At 38.0% G+C, this 24993-nt stretch overlaps 1 protein-coding gene across 1 annotated transcript in view; it reads right to left on the reverse strand.

Moving 5' to 3' along the window:
- Window positions 1-15740: 15740 nt before the first annotated feature.
- PRMT3 (protein arginine methyltransferase 3) overlaps window positions 15741-24993 on the reverse strand; it is a 74319-nt gene continuing 65066 nt past the window's right edge. Inside the window, 3 exon segments of the mRNA XM_032224926.1 lie at window positions 15741-15950; window positions 24467-24554; window positions 24756-24806. Coding sequence (XP_032080817.1) covers window positions 15841-15950; window positions 24467-24554; window positions 24756-24806 — 249 coding nt within the window. The 3' untranslated portion in view covers window positions 15741-15840.

Raw genomic sequence — 24993 nt, forward strand, 5'->3', positions numbered from 1 at the left:
TTCCTTAGGCCAGGTGCCCTTGGAACAGGTAGCACTTACAGAGAAATCACAGGATGCTAAGAAGAAACCTCTCCAAGGCCTGATCTACTGAACTGGTAGTAGCACAAGGCTTCCTTTTAGCCAGATCCAAGGCAAACGTTGAAAGAAAGATATATCACAGCATCAATACAAATCAGTCATAGAAGGTTTTGTGTGTATTCCATTCTGTCTATTATTGTCCTAATGAATACATGATCTTCTGTAAGTTGAACATCAACGATCTTAAGAAAAGGTTATCATACTATCACATTCTGCAAGGATTTTCCAAGTTCAAGGTCATGGCCATGATTATTAGTCAGTGAAAATGCCCAGTTTTTACTTGCATTATAAAAAAATAAAAATACATTATAAAATACATAAAAAGAGGCAGAGTTTACATCATGTGGTCACAGCTACAATCATACTTTTCTTTTTAACCCCACCTCTGTATGTAATGCCATACTGCCCTTTCTTGGCTGCTAGTTACTTCTCTATTTACATTGTCATTGTTACAAAGGGGAAATGCATTATTATTCTTAATATTACAGCCTGACTAAATTAACTTGTTAAATGGACAGAAGTCTGATATTTCAACTATGGGAAAAATCCTAACCTGTTACATTAAAGGCCATGTGTGTAGTACAAAGTATAAACCATTTAGTTAGTGCTGAATAAGTGCTTGATAAGTCAATAAGTAAATAAGTGAAAAATGTTGCATTAGTTCAAAGGGGGAAATGTGCTATATAGTTCATTGTTTGCCAAGTTTTCTTTCATTAGCCCAGGTAGGGCTCCTTCTGTAACTGTAAATCATTTATTCTATGAGTCACTTTGGTTAATAAAAAATGTTTCTGTGAAAGGGAAATAATTACCTAGATTGAGCTCTCTGAGAAAAATAACCTCTCATTCCCATGGAAATTATCCTAGATAATTAAGAGGCTGGTAAATCTTTAAAGCATTAATTGCTTACAGAATTAACTCCTCCAAAGCAATGGGCTTTACTAAGCAGAATATGAAGCTATTCTTGTGAGCTTGTTATTATTCATTTTAATCTATATTAAATTTAAATTTGTTCTGATTTCAGGACTGAGGAAAATCTAGACTGAAGGCAGAGAAAAACTAGAAAGATTTGACTTTTGTAAGGGAAATAATCATGGACATTGGGAGTTCCAGGGGATCAGGTGGGGAAAAGGAGAAGCATCTGGAAGAAATTTCTGCATCATTGGTCAGGCAGTCATGTTGTTAACAGCTATTGTTTCCCAGTCAAGTAACCTTTCATCCAATCAAGGATTTCTCTTGGTTACTATACCGTATCACTATAATGGTCTCTACTTATACATCATGATTACCAGGATATCACACTGAATCTGATTAAAAGATTGAGACCCTTCTCTTTCCTCAAGCAGCAGAAGCTACACCACAGAAGCTAGGCAAGGAGTTCAAGAAGTCCCAAACCTGACCGTAGCTAAAAATAATACTGATTCAAATGATGCACTGATGCATTTAGTGGCATTAACTAAAATCAATTGTGAATGTCTTGGTAATTATTAGAATACTCTTGGCTGTCAGATTTGCCTAATACTAAATCCAATTCTAATCTAAGCTAAATTTTACTAATATAAAAGAAGAAGAAAAAACATGAAACACAATGGTTTGGGGGGGGGGGAAGCATTATAGATTATAAATCACACAGCAGAATTTCCCAACCTTGGGAACTTTAAAAATTGTGGTCTTCAGCTCCCAGAATTCTGGGAATTGAAGTCCACACATTTTAAAGTTTCTAAACATTGGAAATACTGCATTAGCTTAATCAGGTTCAACTCACTGTCAGACTTTTTAAAACCTTTCAGCTAAGCCAATTGATAAGGAACCCTGCAATGTCTAGGAAAAATATTGGACACTTGTCCAACCTCCACCCTAATTTGCTGCCTTAGAAAGTAGAAAGAAGTAGTCAACACATGTCATCTATGCTTGGAACCTGTCCTGGCTCCTTGGTGTCCTTGCCTTGTTGGGAAAATTAAATCTGGAGTAAAGTTCCTTGCAGGTAAATTTCCCTGCTTGTGATACTGAGCATAGAATCCCTCATTCCAGCCTCCAGGTTTCCCATCATTTATTAATATTCCAAACAACAACCTTGGCCACGGAAGCTGACTGGGAATAACCACATTTCAAAGTAACAATATGTTCTGCCAATGCTCCTGAGAAAAAGGTTTTACATGGATCACTTTGAAGAATGTTTTATCTTGCAGTTAAGTGAAAGCTGACCTATTTTACAATGACAAGTTTCATTCCTCAAGAGGTGGTGCATGAAAGAAAGAAATATTTAAGCATATTTAATACTTCAATTTGGTGGAAGGGAAAAAAGAATGTTTATCTGTATAGAATAGCTAATGGTTTGTAAGACTTCATTTTGCGGAAGGAGATACTGTCACAATTGTTTTTGCTTTCCTCCATTATAAAAGTCTAGTCTTAGAATAAATGCATATGTGACACAGAGCCTAGCATTCCCATGCTAGCACAATGATAGTCCTCTCTATGAATTTCACTCATTTCAATAGCACAGTCATTTCTTATCTGCCTTCTAGACATATTGGACAAATTCTCAAAACCTCTTCAACCAACATAGCTGTTGGGTGATTATAAGACTACAAGCTATTCTGAAGAAGGCTGCTCTAGCAACTTCTCAAAAAGTGACTGTATTTGAAGTATAATTTAGAAACCTATAATGAATTATGTTTGAGACCAGTGAATTGGGAACAATAGGGTCATTATGTCAATTTCAGTTCATATAGAAGAAAAGATTGATAGATGATGATGATGATCAGAGAGGAGATAGATAGATAGATAGATAGATAGATAGATAGATAGATAGATAGATAGATAGATAGATAGATAGATAGATAGATAGAAGGATGGGTGGGAGGGTGGGTGGGTGGATGGATGGGTGGGTGGGTGGGTGGGTGGGTAGATAGGTGAGTAGATTAGGTGGGTAGGTAGGTGGGTAGGTAGATGATACAGAAAATCCCTCAATCTTGGTTTTGACCTAGTAGAATTCTTCAGAATATCTTAGCTATTCCTAGCACTGCACCCTTTTGGGCAGTGAGCTCTGATGTTGTTCTTAGGATCTGTGGGAACCACTCTTTCAGCTTAAGGGTTACAGCCCTTGAGACCTCTTTGGCTTTTACTTTCCACATCCTCTCTAGCGTCTCCTTCAGGATCTGACACTAACTTCTCACCTTGTTCCTGGTGTTACTGTTGCTAGCCCCCTCTGCCTTTTGGTCCGTGTCTACGACCACAAAGTCTGGTTGATTAGCCAGTACTTGCGTATGAAGAGCCAAGGTGGCGCAGTGGTTAAATGCAGCACTGCAGGCTACTGCTAGATCAGCAGGTCAGCGGTTCAAATCTCACCGGCTCAGGGTTGACTCAGCCTTCCATCCTTCCGAGGTGGGTAAAATGAGGACCCAGATTGTTGGGGGCAATATGCTGACTCTCTGTAAACCGCTTAGAGAGGCCTGAAAGGCCTATGAAGCGGTATATAAGTCTACTGCTATTGCTATTGCTATTGCTATTGCTATTGCTATGTATCTGGATCTCGACTTCCCACAGACCCTAGCCCTATTATTCTTCACAACCTTCTGTAGAATCTGCCATTTGGACCTGGGAAGGTCTAATGCCACATTGTGCAGATGTTCCTGTGTACAATACCAATTACCTGGTTATTCCATTCGGTGTGTGTGCGGTTCCTGTCTGCATTTTATACCCTGCCACTATGTTTTGGAACTGTCTCTGAGGCTTCTCTAACAGTTTACACCTTGGATCCTGTCTAGTGTCTGGTAGACCTCTGCTTCTATAGATATGATGTTTGGTGCTTGTTTCTCTGCCACTATGATCAGTGCCTCAGTGCTGTCTTTTACTATAGCCCTTTCTAGCAACTGATGATTTCCCAATATCAGCCACTTCAACTATCTGTCGATGGTAAACTCCACGCAGGGTCTTGTTTTATTGTGGTATTTTTTCTGCTTGATCTTACCCCTTGCCTGCTGCTATCTTAGGCATTCTCTCAGTAGCTCATCTTTGGCTACCATCTTACTGGTGTACTCATGGATGTTCTGAGTTTCATCCAGGTCACTGACTTTGACACCAGATCCGGCCCACCCTCTTTCTGGCTAGTGTATTGTCTCTGGGTATTGGACTTAAGAGGGAAACCTCCCTACATTGTGATGAGCTTGCAGATCTTCACATTGGCAACCTTCATTTCCTCCTTTGGCTAGCTCACTATACTGGAGGTATCTGGTAGAGTATATGAATTGATGGTGTGGTTCTTGTCATTGAGCTGGTTCTTCAAAACTTATTTCATTTTTTTTCATTTTCCCTTTATTTGTATGCCGCCCTTTTCCCTGGGGGGACTCAGGACGGCTCACAGTTCAAAAAAGGGGGGGGAAGGACAAACATTTTACAACATAAAGACACTACATCATTTAAAAACACAACAGTCACACAATTCAAGTGGGGTTAGGGTCTTAACCCCAGGCCAGCCGGGACAGCCAGATCTTTAGGGCGGCGCGGAAGGACTGGAGGGTGATGAGGGTCCGAATCTCCACGGGGAGTTCGTTCCAGAGGGTCAGAGCAGCCACCGAGAAGGCCCTCCTCCGGGTAGTTGCCAGTCTACACTGGCTGGATGATGGAATTCGGAAGAGGCCTAATCTATGCGATCGTATCGGTCTAGTGGAGGTAATTGGCAGTAGGCGGTCTCTCAAGTACCCAGGTCCAATACCATGAAGGGCTTTGTAGGTGATAAGTAGCACCTTGAATCGCACTCGGAGATCAACAGGCAGCCAGTGCAGCTCGTGGAGGATAGGTGTTACGTGGGTGAAATGAGGTGCACCCACGATTGCTCGCGCGGCCGCATTCTGGACCAGCTGAAGTCGCCGAATATTCTTCAAGGGCAGCCCCATGTAGAGCACATTGCAGTACTCCAGCCTAGAGGTCACAAGGGCACGAGTGACTGTTGTGAGGGCCTCCCGGTTCAGGTAGGGACGCAACTGGTATACCAGGCGAACCTGGGCAAATGCCCCCCTGGTCACAGCTGACAGATGATGTTCGAAAGTCAGCTGTGGATCCAGGAGGACTCCCAAGTTGCGAACCCTGTCTGAGGGGCGTACAATTTGACCCCCAGCCTGAGAGATGGAACACTAGGCCAATTTGTGGGAGGGAAACACAGCAGCCACTCGGTCTTTTCTGGATTGAGCACAAGCTTGTTAACCCCCATCCAGTCTTTAACAGCCTCAAGACCCTGGCTCATCACATCCATCGCTTCATTGAGTTGGCACAGGGCGGACAGATACAACTGCGTATCGTCCGTATACTGGTGGTATTTTATCCCGTGCCGTCGGATGATCTCACCCAGCGGTTTCATGTAGATGTTGAAAAGAAGGGGGGACAGGACCGAACCCTGCGGCACCCCATACGTTAGGGGCCAAGGGGTCGATCTCTGCCCCCCGACTAACACCGACTGTGACCTGCCCGAGAGGTAAGAGGAGAACCACTGTAGGACAGCACCTCCCACCCCACCTCCCGCAGTCGTCGCAGAAGGATACCATGGTCGATGGTATCGAAAGCCGCCGAGAGGTCAAGGAGCACTAGGATGGAGGCATGGCCTCCATCCCTGGCTCTCCAGAGATCATCGGTCAACGCGACCAAAGCGGTTTCTGTGCTGCAGCCAGGTCTGAAGCCTGACTGGAATGGATCGAGATAGTCGGCTTCCTCCAAGGACCGCTGGAGCTGAAAGGCCACCACCTTCTCAACAACCTTCCCCACAAAGGGGAGGTTGGAGACCGGATGATAGTTGTTTAAGACGGCTGGATCCAAGGATGGTTTCTTCAGGAGGGGTCTCACCACCGCTGCCTTTAAAGTGGGGGGAAAGATCCCCTCCCGAAGGGAGGCGGTAACAACCACCTGGATCCAGCCTCGTGTCACCTCTCTGCTGTTTACAACCAGCCAGGAGGGGCACGGGTCCAGCACACATGTGGAGGCGCCTACAGCTCTCATCGCCTTGTCCACATCCTCAGGGGTAACAGCTTGAAAATCAATCCAGCGATGGCTTACCAGATTATCCCCTAGTGCCTCGGCTGGTTCTGCAGAATTGGAGTCCAGGTCCACCCGGAACCGAGCAACCTTGTCCGCGAGGAATTGGACGTAATCCTCAGCCCTGCCCTGCAGCGGATCGCCCGTATCCCTCCTATTTAGGAGGGAACGGGTTATCCTAAACAGGGCGGCTGGGTGCGACTCAGCGGACGCAATCAGAGAGGCAATATGTTTTCTCTTAGACGTCCTAATTGCTCGAATGTACTCTCTGGTGTTGGTTGTTAAAAGTGCTCGGTTCGATTCGGATTTGCTGGACCTCCATAAGTGCTCTAGGCGTCTCCTTCGGCGCTTCATCTCCCGGAGTTCCTCAGTAAACCAAGGGGCTCTCCGGGATCCACTGCCTCGGAGCGGCCGTAGAGGCGCAATCCGGTTAAGAGACTTCGTTGCTGCCAAGTTCCAGGCAGCAACCAGAGTCTCCGCCGGACTGCGGGCGAGAGTATCAGGAATAACCCCAAGCTCTGTCTGGAACCCCAAAGGGTCCATAAGTCGCCTGGGGCGGAACTACCTGGTCGGCTCCTCCTCCCTACAGTGGGGGTTTGGTCTCCGAAAGTCAAGCCTCAATAGGTATTCTGGATGTTTTAGATGTTGCTTGCTTTCCTTGTCTCCTCATCATGGTTCTCATGTGACTGTGAGATGCCAAGGAACTTATAGCTAGTCTGTTAATGTAGCTCACTGTTAGTTCTGCCCCTCAGTCTTAACTACCTTCCCTCTCTTTACTATCTGGCCACATGTCTACAGTCCAAATGATCTCCCAATGTCTTCACCTAGATCTGTGTCAGGTGAGTCAGGAAGTTGATGTCTTGTTCACACTTAGCATACAAATTGATGTCATTCACATCAGCTGAGCCAAGGAAATAAGTAAGTGTTATGTCAAAGCACCTGGTATGCCCAGGTGAGCCTCAGCTGATAATGGGGGAAAGTTTATGGCTTAGTGGGTAATACAACTGCCTAACATGTAAAAACAGCCCAGGTTCAAATCCCAGTAAGGGTATGGCTAGCTGATGAAAGTTAAATAGCTTGAAATAGATCTATACTAGTCTCCCTTTATTTATTTATCAGCACAAATACAACACAAAAATGGTTTCCTGCCTGGAAGGCTCCTAGGGTGGAGCTGAAATGCAAAAGGGAAACAGTATGCTCCCTCCCATATTTGGGCATACCAGGTGCTTTGACATAACACTTATTTCCTTGGCTCAGCTGATAAGGAAGGAGACCTTGTGGCTTAGTGGCTAATACAACTGCCTAACATGTAAAAACAGCCCAGGTTCAAATCCCAGTAAGGGTATGGCTAGCGGATGAGAGCTAAATAGCTTGAAATAGATCTATACTAGTCTCCCTTTATTTATTTATCAGCACAAATGCAATATGCGTGTGTGTGTGTCCTTAAAATTTCCCATAAGTTTAAAACAAAAATCTACAAAGACCAACTGTAATAAAACTGAATATTTTTCCTCAATTACAGCTGCAATCCATAGCCTATTTATGTCCTCCTATCTGATTCCTACCATTCCATTTATCATCTAGATCTGTTATCTGACACCAAGTTTACTGTTTTAGAAGATTCTCAACAAATGAGTTTGATCAAAAGATTATAATGATAGTGAAATGCACTGGGAGGTATTTCTCCTATATTTTTCAAAAATTGTATTTTTTGAACAAGATTTTAATTCTCATTTTAATAAAATAATCATGATTAGAATTTAATAAAATAGACAATCATAAGGAGGATATTTAAATAACTAATCTGAAAGACAGCAAGTATGGAAATCAGTGTCTGAATCCTTACACAATCTCCTACTTTAAAATTTTCATTTAGAACTTCTAAATGAATCTAAATCTATATAATGGATAGAAATACCACAAGATAGGTTTTTTTTCTGTTTCTATTTGTATTTATTACCCAAGCCTGGATTATATAACAATAGCACTTAGACTTATATATATACCACTTTATAGTGTTTTACAGCCCTCTCCAAGCAGTTTACAGAATCAGCATATTGCCCCAGAAAATTTGGGTCCTCATTTTACCCACCCCAGAAAGATGGAAGGCTGAGTCAATCTTGAGCCTAGTGAGATTTGAACTGCCAAATTGCAGGCAGCCAGCAGGCAGCAGAAGTTGCCTGCTGTACTGCACTCTAACCACTGTGCCACCGTGGCTCTTGTTGATTTACTTGAAATCATACCGTACTAGTTCACTGTAAGCTTTTTAAACAATTGCCAAATTACTTAGGAAAGAATCAAAATGTATATCAAGGCTACATAAGAGAATTTATCAAGGGTGAAATGTTAATGTGGATGAAGTCTACAACAATAGCTGTCTCATAGTTTGGTCATTCTATTATTGTCACAATTTTGCTTTTGGAAAAGCAGTTCCACAATCTTAATTTGGAAATGTTGTTTAATAACTTTAACCAATGTTTTAAAATAGTAAAAAAGTATTTTCCACCTTTGTATCTATTGTTAAGGCTTAACAGCCAAAACAATTAGATAAATAGTAATATTTCTAATAAGATTATTTGATCTTTTATAATCAAATAAAATAGGAAGAATCAATCATTTTTAAAACTTCGAGCTAAGTCTTCCCAATCTGAAGTCTTCCAGATATGTGGACTTCAATCTTACAACCACTGGGCACAACTTAATTTGGAGCCAGTTTTAGAACATAAAAATGAATATATTATCAACATGCTATTATTCCTTCCAAGCCTTAGTGGATTAGGCTAGAACTGTAAATATAGAAATGTTTTTGACATTATGGCTAGGTTTGAAACAGACAAATGTCAGGGGAAAAAACCTGAAGCTTTTTAAAGCTATTTAAAATATAAATGGTACATCTATCTCAGAATTGTAGAACGCAAGTTCTACAATTTCCATTGTGGTGTAGTGACCCACACCGCAATGGAAAAATCAAGAGTTATGAATGCCTTAAAGCTATTTTTTTCTTTTCCTCTTTTTACCGTATGTTACTAGTTTTGTTTTATTCTGCTTTTTTTGAAGAGCTGAAACATTTATTAACATGGGGATGCAGAGCTTTGAAAGAGTTTCTGATTCATGGAGTTCCACCATATGCCCTCTCTCAATCCAATTTTCTAGCTGAGTGGACAGTGGGTCAAGGCGGTCCAATAATGAGATAAAGGGTAATTCTATTAGGAGGATATATCCTAGCTGGCTTGTTTATTATCAGGTCTTAGAGCTAATCAAGAAGTTTAATAGAACCCAATTGTACGGTATATACTAGAAACGGTGTTTTACCAAATGTAGTTGAATATTTATGAGACTCAAATATGATCTGCTTCATATAAAAATATCATGTGCATTAATGTTCTTGTGTATCCACTTTCTATCCATAAAAAAATAACATTGCTATAATCTTAGAAGACCAAGAAACTGCAGTGGAGAGAAAGGCAAGAAACCAAGTAAATTAGGTAAATAAATATGTACCATTGCATTTTGGATAAGGTGACTTCTTGTTGCTAGTCCATTTTGGGATAGCAGTAAAAAACAGACACTCTCTATAGAGCAACAAGCCAGCAACCAGCAGGTATCAACTTCTCAAACTGGTAATCAAGTGTAATCTGTCTCAACCTGGTGTATTTGGACCACACTTCCCAAAATTTCCCGGTTGGAATGGCTGTTGGAAATGTTGACTTGGGGATTTGGGAACAGTTCTTTCAACACATCTGTACAGCACTAGATTCACCAAAGTTGCAGTAAATTAATCTTTCTCTCTCCTGTTTGCCAGCTTGAAATGGCAAATTATGCCAAACAATACACAAAACATTTTCATGTTTGATAGTATCTTGTTAGTCAATAAAAATGAAGGGTATTGCAAATAAGTTCCATATATATAGCCACACAGTAGCATACAATTATTCAAATGCCTCCTAAAGTTTGAATAATGTTGGTTCAGTCAAATAAGAGGGTGAAAGCCAAGTTGGCATTTATTAGGTAGTTTTCTGAGTATGCCAATGTTATTTCTTTCTCTAGAGTTTTCTTCCACATTTTCATGGGAGTCTGAGTCGTACCCAAGTGGAAAATCAAATTAACTTGTTGACTAACTTTTATTTCTCTATAATTGTATTGGTCCCCATTAAGTGAAGCAGATATTGCTTTGGTTATCCATTGGCCATTGGAATGTTCTAAGCAATGCTATGATTATTTCATGGTATTAGCTCTTAGTTGTTATAAGGAGATGTGATTCCACTGCTACTACAAAGTAAGAAATGTCTTACTTGTTTAGCTGTAAACAAGTTTTCACAATGTACTGTAGCTTTCAATTGGCAAAATCCATTATCTTGCAATAGTGTGGCCCACTATTAGTGTTTCAGTTCATAGCACATATTATCTTCAACAAAAATTCCCATTTAAAAATAAACATATGATCACAGTTCTTGATCAAGAAAGTAGCTATTGTTGCACTTTTTCTACTGTGACACAGATTTGCGTGTGTTTTTTGGCTGAACATAATACACTTTATTTGGTCTTAAATGTCTTGTGTTGATGCTTGTAAATTTTAATATATAGCTTCACACAATGAAATTATACTTCATATAAACTTACTATGTATGGGTTTCATAAACACTGTCTACTAGCTCTTCAGTGAAATAGCAAGAAAAATGGTTGAGCATTATTTAAAATCATAGACTTGGAAAGGGCTGAATTAGTCATTAAGTCCAAAGTCCCTTCCCAAGCCTACACAGTGAAGGGAAACTGGCAATATCTCTGAATGGATTTTGAAGTGGAACTGGTATTAACATTACTGGTAGGTATTTCAAATTAATTGGAAATCTGTCTTCCTGAAATTTAAAGCTAACATTTCATACACATTGGAGTGATATGGGATATTTCAATGTTCTCTTGGTTATCTTCTGTATAATAGAAGAATCAGTTGGATCTAAGTGGTGAAGCTAAGCTAAAAACTAAATTATGCCTTCAGCATGAAAGCCAGCTGGATAAACTAGGGCCTGTCACTCTCCTTCAGCCCAACTCACCTCATAATGTACTTGTTATGAGGAAAGTAGGAGGAAAAAGAGATATTACATGTGTTTGTTAAGATATTTAAAAAAATAATGAAGTCATAATATCAAAATAAATAGAAATAAATAAATAATCTTTCTGTATTTGGAAAAAAACCCATTCTCATCCATTGTTAAGTTCTTGCATGCTATGTTTTCATGACATGGTGATATTATAAGATTTCAATATTTATTTAAATAATAATTTGATTTGATAGGACATACTCTATGAAGAACATTGAAGTATTTGTCATTCAGAGTGAATTCTTAAACCTTCAATGTTGCCTCAGATAGATTTATCTCCCTATAACAAGCCCTCAGTCCTTAAAAACCACTGAAACCATTAATCAAGGAATAGAATGTTCAAATTAGTTCCAATGCGAAATTGCTTTAAAAGTATAACTAAAATAATTCAATATAAAATACTATGCACAAAGAGTAGTTACATAAGCTAATTACAACTCTCAGCTTTAATAGCCCATGTAGTTTTGCCCCATTAACAAACTATTTAGTGATATAACGGTTTAGATTTTTAAATATTAAATTTCACTAGTAACTATGTATTAAACAACAATTATTTAGGCATGCACTTATTGGAAAAGAACAAGAAAAATGTGGGCACAAGGATATTAGAAAGCAATTGTTAATAGTGTATTAATATTTGATCATCAGATATTAAGGGTGCCTCTTGACAAACCAACTCTGGGGCATAAGAAATACTCCTTTTATGTATTTGTTGTGAAAAATAAAATAAAATGCAGGTAAGTAATTTCCAATTATAGTTAAGAAATTTGTATAGAAAGTAAAACAATATTTCTCAGAAGTTTTTTTTTAATAAAAAGAATTTTGGATTTGAATTAAATAAAACATATTAGAATTCTTTATAACATTCCTTTTATTTCAGCAAGTTATAAAAAAAATTGACGATAACAATAGTTCTTTCATAGTAGTACACTGTCCTAAAATTGTTCTATACTAATCAAAGTCTTTCTAGATTGCATTGGAAGGGTAACAATCAAATTGGTACATACCAATTCAGTGGCAGTAGCCATTTATTCATTTTGGATAAAGATTTTTTGGGAAAACTGAAAAAAGAGTACATCATGGTCATTAATATTTCTAGCATCCATTCTTATCAAGGCATATAAAATGGCACAATACAAAGCATTAATGCAATTACTATAACAAAAAAGTGAGAAAATTTATCTCCTTGAATAATGGAAATCAAAAGTGTAACAAAATATATATAACCACAAAGTTTGAAAAATGTTTAATTAAACATATTTTATTAACATGTGGTGTCATTAAACTATAGTAGCAAAATAATTTCTAATGTTTTATTCATTCAATTTGTAAATATGTCTAATTGTTATGTGACAACCACTCCGACTAAAATATCTGCGTGGAGGGAAATACCCCATATGAATATTTAAATTTATGTCTCTCTTCTTTACATTGAAAATTATTTTTGTATACTTCCAAATAATGCATTTGTTGTTCTTTGGAATTTTTTTCTCAATGTTTTAATGACCACTTTATTTAAAAAAAACTGAGGTAAAAAGGTATCTTTATCAATAAATAGCTCATTGATAGTCAAAACTTGCCAACTTTTAAAAGTGCTGACCAATTAATGCCAAAGTGCCAAAACAATTTGTACTTTTCACAGTGATTATTTTTAACAGTTCAGATTCTTGAGAGCTTAGAAATGAAAATCTGAACAACTATGCCTAGTTATCTTTCCTGTACATCAGTGATTGGAGATCTCATGTGATGAGTTTGTGACGAGTCAGGCAAAATCATATTGTCACGCAGGATAGTCTGTTACATATAGAAGAGCTGTGGTGGTGCAGTGGTTAGAAGTTAGTACTGCAGGCTACTTCTGCTGACTGCCATCTGCTTGCAAATTGGCAGTTCGAATCTCACCAGGCTCAAGGTTGACTCAGCCTTCCACCCTTCCAAGGTGGGTAAAATGAGGACCCAGATTATTGGAGGAAATATGCTGAATCTGTAAACCACTTAGAGAAGGCTGTAAAGCACTATGAAGCGATATATAAGTCTAAATGCTATTGCTATGTGGGATTCAAATCAGTTGGCTCTTGGTGACTACCTGGACAAATTCATGCAGTTTTCTTGGTAAGAGTTTAGAATTTGTTTGCCATTTCCCTCTTCGTCTTAGGACAGAGAGAGAGGGACTGGCCCAAGGTTACCCAACTGACTTTATGCCTTTATTTAAGGTCTCTTGGATTCTAGCCTTGTCTCTTAACTACTTCACTGAACACTCTGCAATCTGTTAATAGTAGCTAACAAATCCCTTCCAGCCCTTTTATTAAGTAAACAGAGTTGTGCAAAAGTTCAGCCAGCCTTTCCATCATGAAAGCAAACATTGAGAGATAAGAGAAAGAGTCAAGCACCACATTATAATCCCATCAGACAATGAAGTAAATTTCAATCTTTAAAGCTTTTTATTGCAAAACATTCGACATAAGGCAAAGTCAAAGTTAATGTGCTTAATGGTGCCAGACTAGTAAAAAATGATCTATGAAACTAAGAAGAAATTCTTATGGAGGGGAGGCTGAATGTCCCAAGAGGCTAGTCACTTGAAGATTCCTGCATATCTATTCCAATGATGGTTGGTTCTAATTTAAAAAAAATGATTTCCTGGATGCTTTTTTCTAATAGAAACTTGGCTGGGGAGGAAGGCCAATATTTTATTTTGAGGGAATCTCCTTTCATTGCTTTGGCACATTTTTCTTCCATTCACCCTCCTTAGAAAAGCTTTCCAAGCCACTAAGATTTCTGTCCACTTCCTTTTTTTAGGCTTCAATCCAATTATGAATTTAAAAAAAGACTTTTAAAGTGTATTAGAACATTCCTCTTACAAGTCACAGTAATGGTAAATCTCAATTATTGCAGAAATTGACTGTAGGTTAATGATTATATCAGTTCTTTGAAGTTTACCAATGTGTACTTTCTCCAAGAATATGTCTATTAACTGGGATCATCCATAAAAAAATAAAAAGTGGTTTAAAAAGTGGTATTATGCTTTAATACACCAATCATGGGCTCTATCATAAGATAGCCTGAAGTCCCAAGACCCTACAGAATTCAGGTATTACTGCTTTGCAGAAAATCAAAGCCTAGTCTCTGAGGGATGCTATTCCATAATTCTTTGGTTGGCCCATATTGATTCAACCCACCCATTTGGAGATAAATTACCACCCCAACTTCAATGATTGCACTGGTGTACCTGGAGATGGTGATTCTAAAGGTAGCTAAGAATCAAGCCATATAAGACTTTTAAAAACAGAACCAAAAATATAGGATTGTAACCATAAATCTATTGGCAACTGCTGCAACATCCAATACATTGGTGTAACAAGGCTAATGCAATCCTTACATGCCAGCATGTAGACAGCTGCATTTTGCATCTGTTGTCATTACTAAATAGTTCACAAAAGCAGCCCCATATGGGGTCCATTGCAGTAGTCTACCCTGGCACCAGATCCTTTTGTTCCAGATGTGGCCAATATACTGGTCCCTTGGCCACAGCCTGTGCCTTGTTAGCAATCTGGAATGTCCTCTAGATAAATATGAGACTCAAGTGAATGGTGATTTTAATAACAGCAAATTTTTGTATTCCATTTTAATATTTGAAAAATATTACAATGTAATATCATAGGTACATTTGAAATCCAAAGACCAAGAAATGAATTTAGTTTGAAACTATGTTTATAAAAATAATGTGTGCAAAAGCATAATTCTTGCTATGCATTGTGCAATCCAAATGGTCTGGTATCCACATAGCTCTATTTGCATGTCTTCAATATTTTTATGATGATCTTGAAACTAGGCCTTGCTTCCTGCAGACATAAAAGACTTTTGATTCTTGCAAAGTTAAAAGATTTTGATGCTTGCAAAGTTAAAGATTTTGAACGAGAGGAGGAATCCAGCTACCAGGAGATCCTAAAGATTTTCAAAAATCTGTTCTGAAGACTCTTCGGAAGAGTGGAAGTGGTGATAAGGTGGCCTGCAGGGGTCCCTGCAGGGGTCCCCTACTCTTAAAGAAAACTCCAGGAGATTGCATCATTGTAGAAATAAATTCTGGGTCCCATGTAATAATATGAACTCTTCCAAAAAATAATAGCAACTGTACAAGTGATGGCGCTTCTAGATGTATATCTGCACTGTATTTCTATGGCAATACATTCTTACATTTACAGAACATTCAGAGATTGGCAGAGGACTGGTACTCTACTAATGTCCAAAAGGTAACTTTTTCAAGAGGCAACTGGACTCTCTGGTTTTTCTTTGACGAGTGAAGCTTCTTGGATGAGAAGTGAAATGTCTTCAAAGAAAAACCAGAAAGTCCAGTATCGTCTTGAAAAGGTTACCTTTGGGACAACCATGAGCTGGATGACAGAATCTCCATAATCTACTAATAGTTTCCCACACAAGGTGAAATAATTTTTTAGGACAGCATGAGCTGATTGCAAAGAACAGTCAGTTGTTTCATATGTCCAGAAAAAAAACCAGCTATATGTCGAGAAAAACAAAAGTTCTTGGAAGTAGAACCAAATTAATTTAATATTTTATCCAGGTTTTTCTGCTTCAAAAACAAACATCTGGTAATTGAAATGAGCTTCTCAAGCTGATTGTGGGGCAATGTTTACTGTAGACTGTATGTTTGTTTCACATTTTTAATTGAAAGTGTTACAATGAGGGCACGGAGATCTTTTCGGTTTCTGTGTATTGTTATCCTTCCTTTCAGTTCTTCACCTATAGAAACAAAATATAAATACAAAGATTTTAAGTCGTATAACCAAGTGTCTTTCTGCCAAGCAAACAGATATAATTTGCTGATTTAAATCCTTCCTCCTTACAGCATCTTGCCCCAACGTCTACAGTGGAAGGATAGCACAGGTTGAAAGGAATGCAAATCTTTATTGTTAAGAAACATTACTAGTTTTTCCTCTAGTATTATTAAATAAATGTATTTATTTCTCGCCCCAATTGGCTACATTAAATCTCCTTTGGTGCGCCGCTGTTTCTGTTCCCGAACTAAAGCAATGGCAGGACAATCAGGACAGGGAAGAAGATCAGGCCAATTAATCAACGCCATGGGGAAATAAAATGACTGATGTGCTCTCAACAGCTTTGCTGCTCTACACAGTAGAGAGGATGCCTTCCAAGGCTGAGCTGCATCACCTCTGCTCAGGAAGAAGCAGGCGAGAGACAAGTCACGCTTTAGTTTGATCCAGCCTGAATTCATTACCCTGTTCCTATGGAACTGACACTCTTCCAGCAGAGAAAATCAAGTCTGATTTGCCTTTAACAGATCTTCCAGAGAAGCATGCAATTATAATTACTATGTGTTTTTTAATCCCTTGGAGGCCTGGCTCTACGGCTGAGCACATTATAGCAATCGTCAGAGTTGGCTTTTTACTTCAATAGAAATGTTACAAACAGATATACTGCAAGATCTTTACGGCAGCTAAGGGCTAAAAGTAATTATATTGCTCAACTGCAAGATGGGAAATTGTTCATAAACTAATGAGATTAGTAGCAGTAAGCTTCCAGAAACAGCAAGTATAAATACACCGTGTCTAGGACCACACAACATGTAAACTGGCTCATCACTAGTAAGCCATATGCTTAAGTTACCTGCTTTGCATGTTCTGTGTTTCAGATTCAGTTTGGGAAAGTGGTCTTAAATGTGCCCCTTGTTTCTATGATTTTAAATTTTAAATTAAAAGTGGCTGTTTTTGAGTGCATATATTGAAATTAATTTAAAAAATTCTAATATTACCAATAGACTAGAAACAAGGCTATCTCATATATGATTTTCGTATTTTCTGGCAAAATAAACCTTACTATCCACACACATATTTACATCATTGAGTGCACACTTTTATTGCTATAACTGAACTGAATTAAACTATCAAGGATGAAGTAGCCTTCAGTAAAATGCCCCCTTTAAAATATTTTGATTGCTCAGTTGCTCTTCACTATCTTAAAGTTGGTGTAGAAAACCACACGGCAAGGCACCATAAAAACATAAAAGATGCACTTGTGCTTATTTTATTGCTAATAGAATTTGCTGGTATAAGGATTTTATTTTTCAGCTTAATTCAGTATGTCAATAAAAAAAATAAAGCTTTTTGGGAAAACAAAATCAAGATACCGTATTTTTCAGAGTATAAGACACACCTTTTTTCCTCAAAAAGGAGGCTGAAAATCTGGATGCGTCTTATACATCGAATACATCATTTTTTATTTTTTATTGTTTTTGAATAAACACCACTACAACACAAAGAATTCTCTTTCTTTACATACTATAGAAAGTGTGTCAATTGGTTACAAAAAGCTTTCGTGCATCTCTTCCACAGTCATCACCTATAATACATATCAAATCATATATTTTAAATCAAATATATTTATAGATATTACTATCATCATACCTCAATATTCATTTGACCACAATTACAATACAATAGCAGAGTTGGAAGGGACCTTGGAGGTCTTCTAGTCCAACCCCCTGCCTAGGCAGGAAATCCTATACCTGCCAACTACACCAATTGTTTTAACGTCCTTTTGTATAAAATACTCCAAAGTTTGAAGCATGACCACATAATGGCATTTTGTTAGCTATTTCCAATATCATCCATCCAATAACATTAAATCCTTATAACCTATTCCAAATAAAAATCAATAATATTTAGTAACCAAGTTTCTAGTCCTCCTTTCCAAATCACTGTTTACAATTTATATCCAATTTCCTTTTATTAAGCATATATTATTTTTGTGTGTGTGTGTGTGTATACATATACACACATAAACACACACACAATTATCATTATCATCAAACATTTATTTGACTATGTCCATTATCATAACATTTTTTTATCTAATACTCAAAGTTTAACTAGATTGAATCCAATTTTTTATTATTAGCTTTAATGTTATAACAAAATTTCTAATCTTCCTTTCATAGTCACCATTTACCATTCATATCCAATTAATTCTTATCAAACCATTACATATGTATACATTATTATCATTGTCAATTATTTATTTAACCATATCCATTATCTCTTCATTTTTTACATAATGCTCTAAATTTAACTAAGTTTAACTAATTTTTTATTATAAGCTGTCATATATCAACCTGTATCTTTCCAGTAATAATGCAATCTTATGTCTTTTGCCATTTGTGGAATTAATCTTCTGATTATTCCCTTAATAATATTTGTGCGGACTTTTCTTCGCAGCTCAATGCTTATTGCATCTCTTATACAATCTCGATACCCTCCATCTGTTTCTTTAATCAGCATATCTTTGGTCATTAATGGTGCTTCTGATAAGATTTCTCTCCTTAAATTCATCAATTCTTCTCTTTTTTCTTCTTCTGTACCTTGCCATCTGGGGTAGAGTTCCTGGCCATTTAGCTCCCCTTTCCATATTCAACTCTCTGCATTTCCAACCACACTCCATTCACTGTAGATGTCAACAAATTTCTTGTCTTTGTGCTCATTTTTCTCTTCAATTTTTAGGACTCTAGCCTCTACTTTTTCTAATTGAGATTCTCCATCATATTTTGCTGTTAGATGCTCTAGATTTTCCAGTTTTTCTTCAATTCTCCCTGATACTTCTAATAATTTTTGAATTTCAAACATTATCTCTTGCAATGTTAAAGTTTCTTTTTGATGTTGATGTTGTGCCATTCTTCCAACTGGTAAACACTGCCACTCTGGCTTTCAAGGCTTTTATTAGATTAAGCACAAATTCATTTATAATCTCTCACAATAAGACCCTGTTTCACTTTTCTCCAGCTGGCAATAAGGTTCAAAAGAACACCAGCATAAACACACCATGCTCTTCTTATTACTCTCTGTAAACAAGCTGCAAGGTCACAAAGCGCAAAGTTGGAATGATCAAAAAGAGAAGTGAAACGATGTTTCCAAGGCTCAAACCTCCAGGCTCCAAATGGCAATGTTGCTTCCTTTCCCTCTAATGTTACAGTTCTCTTTGCACTCCTTTTGTATCTTTTTTCTATTACAGGTTTTTAAAAAAGTAAAATTCTTAAACGAAACAAAATAGAAAAAAGGAAAAAACTCTTATAGAAATGAAAAAAAAGAATTTTAATCCCTAGGTTACAAAAATAAAAAAGTAGTAGAAGAAAAACTAATCCGTTCACTTTAAAAAGCTTTGTGCAAATTCCATCCATAAAATAGCATTTAAAAAGAAAGATAACACACTGTCCAATGCAATCCAATGTAGCTTAATTTTGCCGCTTATTTCTTCTATTCTCAAATTTAATTTAGCTTTAAGGTTTTTTTCGGGCAGTCTCTTCGGAAGGAGGAATTACATTGATCAAGTGCTGTGCCAGCAGAAACAAAGTCTTAAGATTCGTCAGCGATTTCCTTCTCCAGCACATGGATAAATACACCTGGAAACATCTTCCTACCTCTCTCTCCCTACCTACCTACTGTATTTCTCTCTCTATTTCTCTCTCTATCCCTCTACCTACCTACACACTTTCTCTCTCTTCCTCCCTACCTACTGTATTTATTTCTCTCTCTCTATCCCTCTATCTACCTACCTACTCTCTCTCTCTCCCTATCTATCTACTGTATTTCTCTCTCTCTCTTTCTATTTCTCACTCTATCCCTCTACCTACCTACACACACTCTACCTACAAGGCCCTCCCCGGGGTCATTATTTTTAAAGCCCTACATGGTATTGGACCTGGGTACTTGAGAGACCGCCTCCTGCTGATTACCTCCTTACGACCAATCAGATCCCACAGATTGGGCCTCCTCCGGATACCATCAGCTAGCCAATGTCGACTGTCGACCCCCCGGGGGAGGGCCTTCTCTGTGGCTGTTCCGACCCTCTGGAACGATCTCCCCATGGAGATTCGGAACCTCACCACCCTTCAGGCTTTCCGCAAAGCCGTCAAGACCTGGCTGTTCCGGCAGGCCTGGGGCTGATGAGTTCCCAGCCCCACTTGAATTGTTGCGATAGTTGTGTAGCTTTTAATCTGTTTCTTGTATCTTGTTTTTGCCCCTTTTGTTCGTTTTTTGTATTTCCCCCCTTCCCCACTTGTTTGTTAGTCGCCCTGAGTCCCTCGGGAATAGGGCGGCATACAAGTATAATAAACATAACATAACAACATAACTGTATTTCTCTCTCTCTCTATCCCACCACTTACCTACCTACTTACCTACACACACTCTCTTCCTATCTACCTACTGTATTTCTCTGTCTCTCTATTCCTTTATCTAAAGGTTTAAAGGTTTAAAGGTTTATTTCACTTGTATGCTGCCCTATTCCCGAAGGGACTCAGGGCGGCTAACAAACCAAGGGGAGGGGGGATAGTACAAAACAAAAAAAACAAAGGACAAGTAACAAAATACAAAAAACAATTTAAAAACAATCAACAGCCACACAATTCGAGCGGGGATGGGAACTCATCAGCCCCAGGCATGCCGGAACAGCCAGGTTTTAACGGCTTTGCGGAAAGCCTGAAGGGTGGTGAGGGTCCGGATCTCCACGGGGAGCTCGTTCCAGAGGGCCGGAGCAGCCACAGAGAAGGCCCTCCTCCGAGTGGTCACCAATCGACATTGGCCGGCAGATGGAATTCGGAGGAGGCCTAGTCTGTGGGATCTAATAGGTCTTTGGGAGGTAATTGGCAGCAGGTGATCTCTCTCTCTCTCTCTCTACTGTATTTCTCCCTATTTCTCTCTCTATCCCTCTACCTACCTGCCTACACACTCTTTCTCACTACCTACCTACTGTATTTCTCTCTATATATATATATTTCTCTATATATATCCCTTTACCTACCTACCTACTCTCTCTACCTACCTACTGTATTTCTCTTTCTTTCTCTCCCTCTCTATCCCTCTATCTACCTACCTACTTTTTTTTTAATTTGCCTCTTCAAAACCTTGGTGCGTCTTATACCCCGGTGCGTCTTATACTCCAAAAAATAAGGTACTTTATACACACTGACAGAAAGTGGAAAAACTAGTATGTCACGGAAGATACAGAATATTATATATGGGTTTGTGTATGCACACACACACACACACACACACATACACACAATATTAAGGCGGGGAAACTAGCCAAGTTTAGTATAAATTAGTATAAATAAAACTACAGCATATTCAGGCAATAGCTGTGCAAGATTGGTGGTGTGCATTTGTTATCTAAGATTCCGATTTTAACAAAAATGCCCTTTAAGAAAAATGTAGATTCACTTGTCTGTGAAATATCAGATGGGTCTTCCTTCATTGATTTAGCCCTGTAGCAAAATATTGAGAACAAATGAAATACAGTGGCAATGTTCTGTTGAATCTCATTCTATACCACTGTCTCATTCCAGAGTATCATTCGCTCTTAACTCACTTCCTAGTAAGCATCATCAGCTATGCAAAATATACATTTTGAAACGCATATTGCCTTGACCTCTTAGAAAAAAGGAATAGCATGAAACTAACATTGGTATTGATACAGAAAAGCAGATTGAGGAAAGATATTTTACTTATGCCAACACATTTTCAGAAGTGCCCCTTGTAAAATACTTCAGTCAAATGGTCTCATAATTTTACCAGATGCCCTTCCTAGCCAAAACCAAAAACTTTCAAATCAGAAAAGCTGCATAGTATAATCATATTACATGAATGTCATAACTGGTTTGTGGAAACAAAGAATCAGAAAACATGACCCCCTTGTTGTCTGAATTATTTTTGTTTGCCTAAAGGAGATATAACAAATGAGTAATTACTGTAAATAATGTAGAAATAGTATTTTCTTCTGCCACAAACAAACTGTATTACCTAGCCATACACTGGGTAAAAATCTGATTAACCATTAGCTTCTCTACATAGAATTGCAGAATGTTATAAATTACAAGGGGCCGTTTGGGTCATGTGGTCCAAACATCTGCAATTGCAGGAAGTCTATTAAACCATTCCAATAGATGGCCACTAGCTCATTTGTAAACCTCCAGTAGGAAATCCACCACTGATCTAGACAGACTGTTCAGAAACTCCTTCTGATACTCAGTTCAAATCTCCTTTTAGTGTCAACACACTAGATTTGTGGTTTTAAGAGAACATATATGCTCCCTTGTGCATGACAACTTTTTGTTATTTGTAGACTGCTATGATGTGTGTCATCAACTTCTCTTTTTCAAGCTAAACATCTTTACATTCTTTAATTGCTTCTCATACAACTTGGCTGGTGGCAGTTTTACCATCAAGATATTTCTCTGAATCTACCCCCGATGGGGAAAAGGGATAGGGAAATGGACAAAGAAAAATGGTCAGATTTTCCGAAGCATTTACTCCAAGTGCAGATTAACCAGTATAGAGAGTAATTGAAGTATTATCTTCTGTGATCTGGGCATAGTATTTTGATTAATATGACCCAAAATGGCACTAACCTCTTTAGCTACTGTAACATTGTTTGTCTTATTTAGTTGGTGCCTCACTAGTATTCCTAACAACTTCCCATATACACTGCTGCCAAAGCATGTTTCTTTAATCCTGTACTTATATATTTCATATTAATAACTTTATTATTGTTATCAATGAACATCAACCTTTTGGAATTGGGCCAATAGTTAACCCTCTTGAGGTCATTCTGTGATATTTTTTTGGTCCTCTATGATGCCAGCCAACCCTTGAAGTTTAATAGCATCTCCAAATCTGAGCCGAGGTGGTGCAGTGGTTAGGGTGCAGTACTGAAGGCCACTTCAACTGACTGTTATCTGCAGTTCAGCGGTTCTAATCTCACCGGCTCAAGGTTGACTCAGCCTTCCATCCTTCCGAGGTGGGTGAAATGAGGACCCAGACTGTGGGGGCGATATGCTGACTCTGTAAACCGCTTAGAGAGGGCTGAAAGCCCTATGAAGCGGTATATAAGTCTAACTGCTATTGCTATTGCTATTGATTGTCATGCCTTCTATTCCATGCTATTTATAAAGCTATAGAAAAGCACTAGTTTGAAGACAGAATCTTGGGAATCCTACTCAATCACTACAGAATCATTTAATAATAGGTGTGCTGTTTCAACCAACTGAAAAATCTACTGAGCCACATTACCCTCTGGCCCATATTCATCCATCTTGTCCTTAAAGAGTAAAAGCAGATATTTTGTCAAATGCTTTATTGAGATTATGATATACTATGTTCACAGCATTCCCATATATCCCCTCCACCCCCATTAATTCCTTTTAAAATAAAAAAAGATAGTCTAGTTTAATAATTTGTTTCTGAAAAACCCATGTTATTTTCATGGGTTTCATTTTATAGCAATACCTTTCCAGTTTATAGGCATGCTACTTGATGATCTACCAATATTACTAGGCATTCAACTAACTATCATTTCCTAGAGCCTCTCTATTGCCTTTTTAAAATACTGGGACTATGTTTGTTCTTCCAATACCTAATCAGTTCTCTAGGCAGTTTCCAATATTGTAGTCAATAGTATTGTTGACTCTTGGTATGTAATTTGCAAGGCCCAGAAGTAATTTGCAAGGCCCAGAAGTCTTAAATGCATGGAAAAATAGTTAGATGGTTTCTTACAGGTGAATGAGGAACCTGACAATGTCACAGTTTTCCTATATCATGTTGAGGATTTCCAAATGTCTCCCTTGTACTCCCTCCATTACTAGCCATGCATGTAGCTACCAGTAATACCTATCTCTACTATCTGTATATGCTGTTTGTCTCCCACATACAATTTAAAGCTGTTCTGAAAAAGTTAACAAAGTATTTGCCAACACTTGGGCAAATATGTCCATTTTCCTTTGTCCATTTCCCTTTGCCTTTTTCCCATTCCCAGTTTACGTTTGTATAATAATGTAAAAATAAATTCCTAAGCATAAATTGAAGTTGCAGAGTTATAAAAAAAAGTTAACCAGTTGCTTTTTGTGCCTAGATGGATTAAGGCATTTAATTTTTTTGGCAATAATAAGGAAATGATTTGTCATCATCTTCTTCCCAGGATGTTATTTCAATTTTCCGAACTAGCCTACAATTTTCTGGTAATCTCCCATTTTATTACTAACCAGATTTGATCCTATTCACACTTAATAGGCTGAATATTCCCATCTAGAGTCTTAAAAATTCTGGATCAGTATTAAAATAACTTTCACATATGCTACAGCAAAAGGCAAAATGGAAATAGTGATGGCACAGGGTTAAGCTTTTGAGATGAATGTGGATTTATTAACATCCAATTTGTTCTGAAAAGTCTAATGACATGGCAAAAATATATACCTTCTTCGACAGAAATTGGTTTTTCCAGAAAAAACATTGTTTGTTTCCAGTGTGTCTTGGTACAACAGGGACTAGTTGAAAGCAGGATCTGCAATAACAAAATTCAGAGAACCATGATAAAGTACAAGTCTAAATAACAAGCTTCATTAATTCATTGTACAACCATACATGTTAAATGTTTGCAACACTAAATAGGCTTATTTCCAAACACCTTAAGGCTGCCAAAAGCTGCCAACATATAAACTATATTTTACAATTAATTTTAAACCTATAGCTTTGAAATACTTACTTGTTTGTTACAATTTTTCTCAAAATGCACATCAAAATATCCAGCAATTGCCTGAATTAAAAGGAAAACAAAATAGCAAACAGAAATTTTAGTTTACTAGACTCACTAAATAGGTTAAAGCTTATTATCCCCATTTCCGATAACAGAAACCAGCCCACCTTAATCAATGTTGAAACTTTAAAATGCTGAAAATATAACACAATGTTTTTTAAAAGCCCTACTTCCTTCACTTCTGCTT

This window comes from Thamnophis elegans, chromosome 1 (assembly GCF_009769535.1).
Source record: "Thamnophis elegans isolate rThaEle1 chromosome 1, rThaEle1.pri, whole genome shotgun sequence".
In the NCBI taxonomy this organism is placed as follows: Eukaryota; Metazoa; Chordata; class Lepidosauria; order Squamata; family Colubridae; genus Thamnophis; species Thamnophis elegans.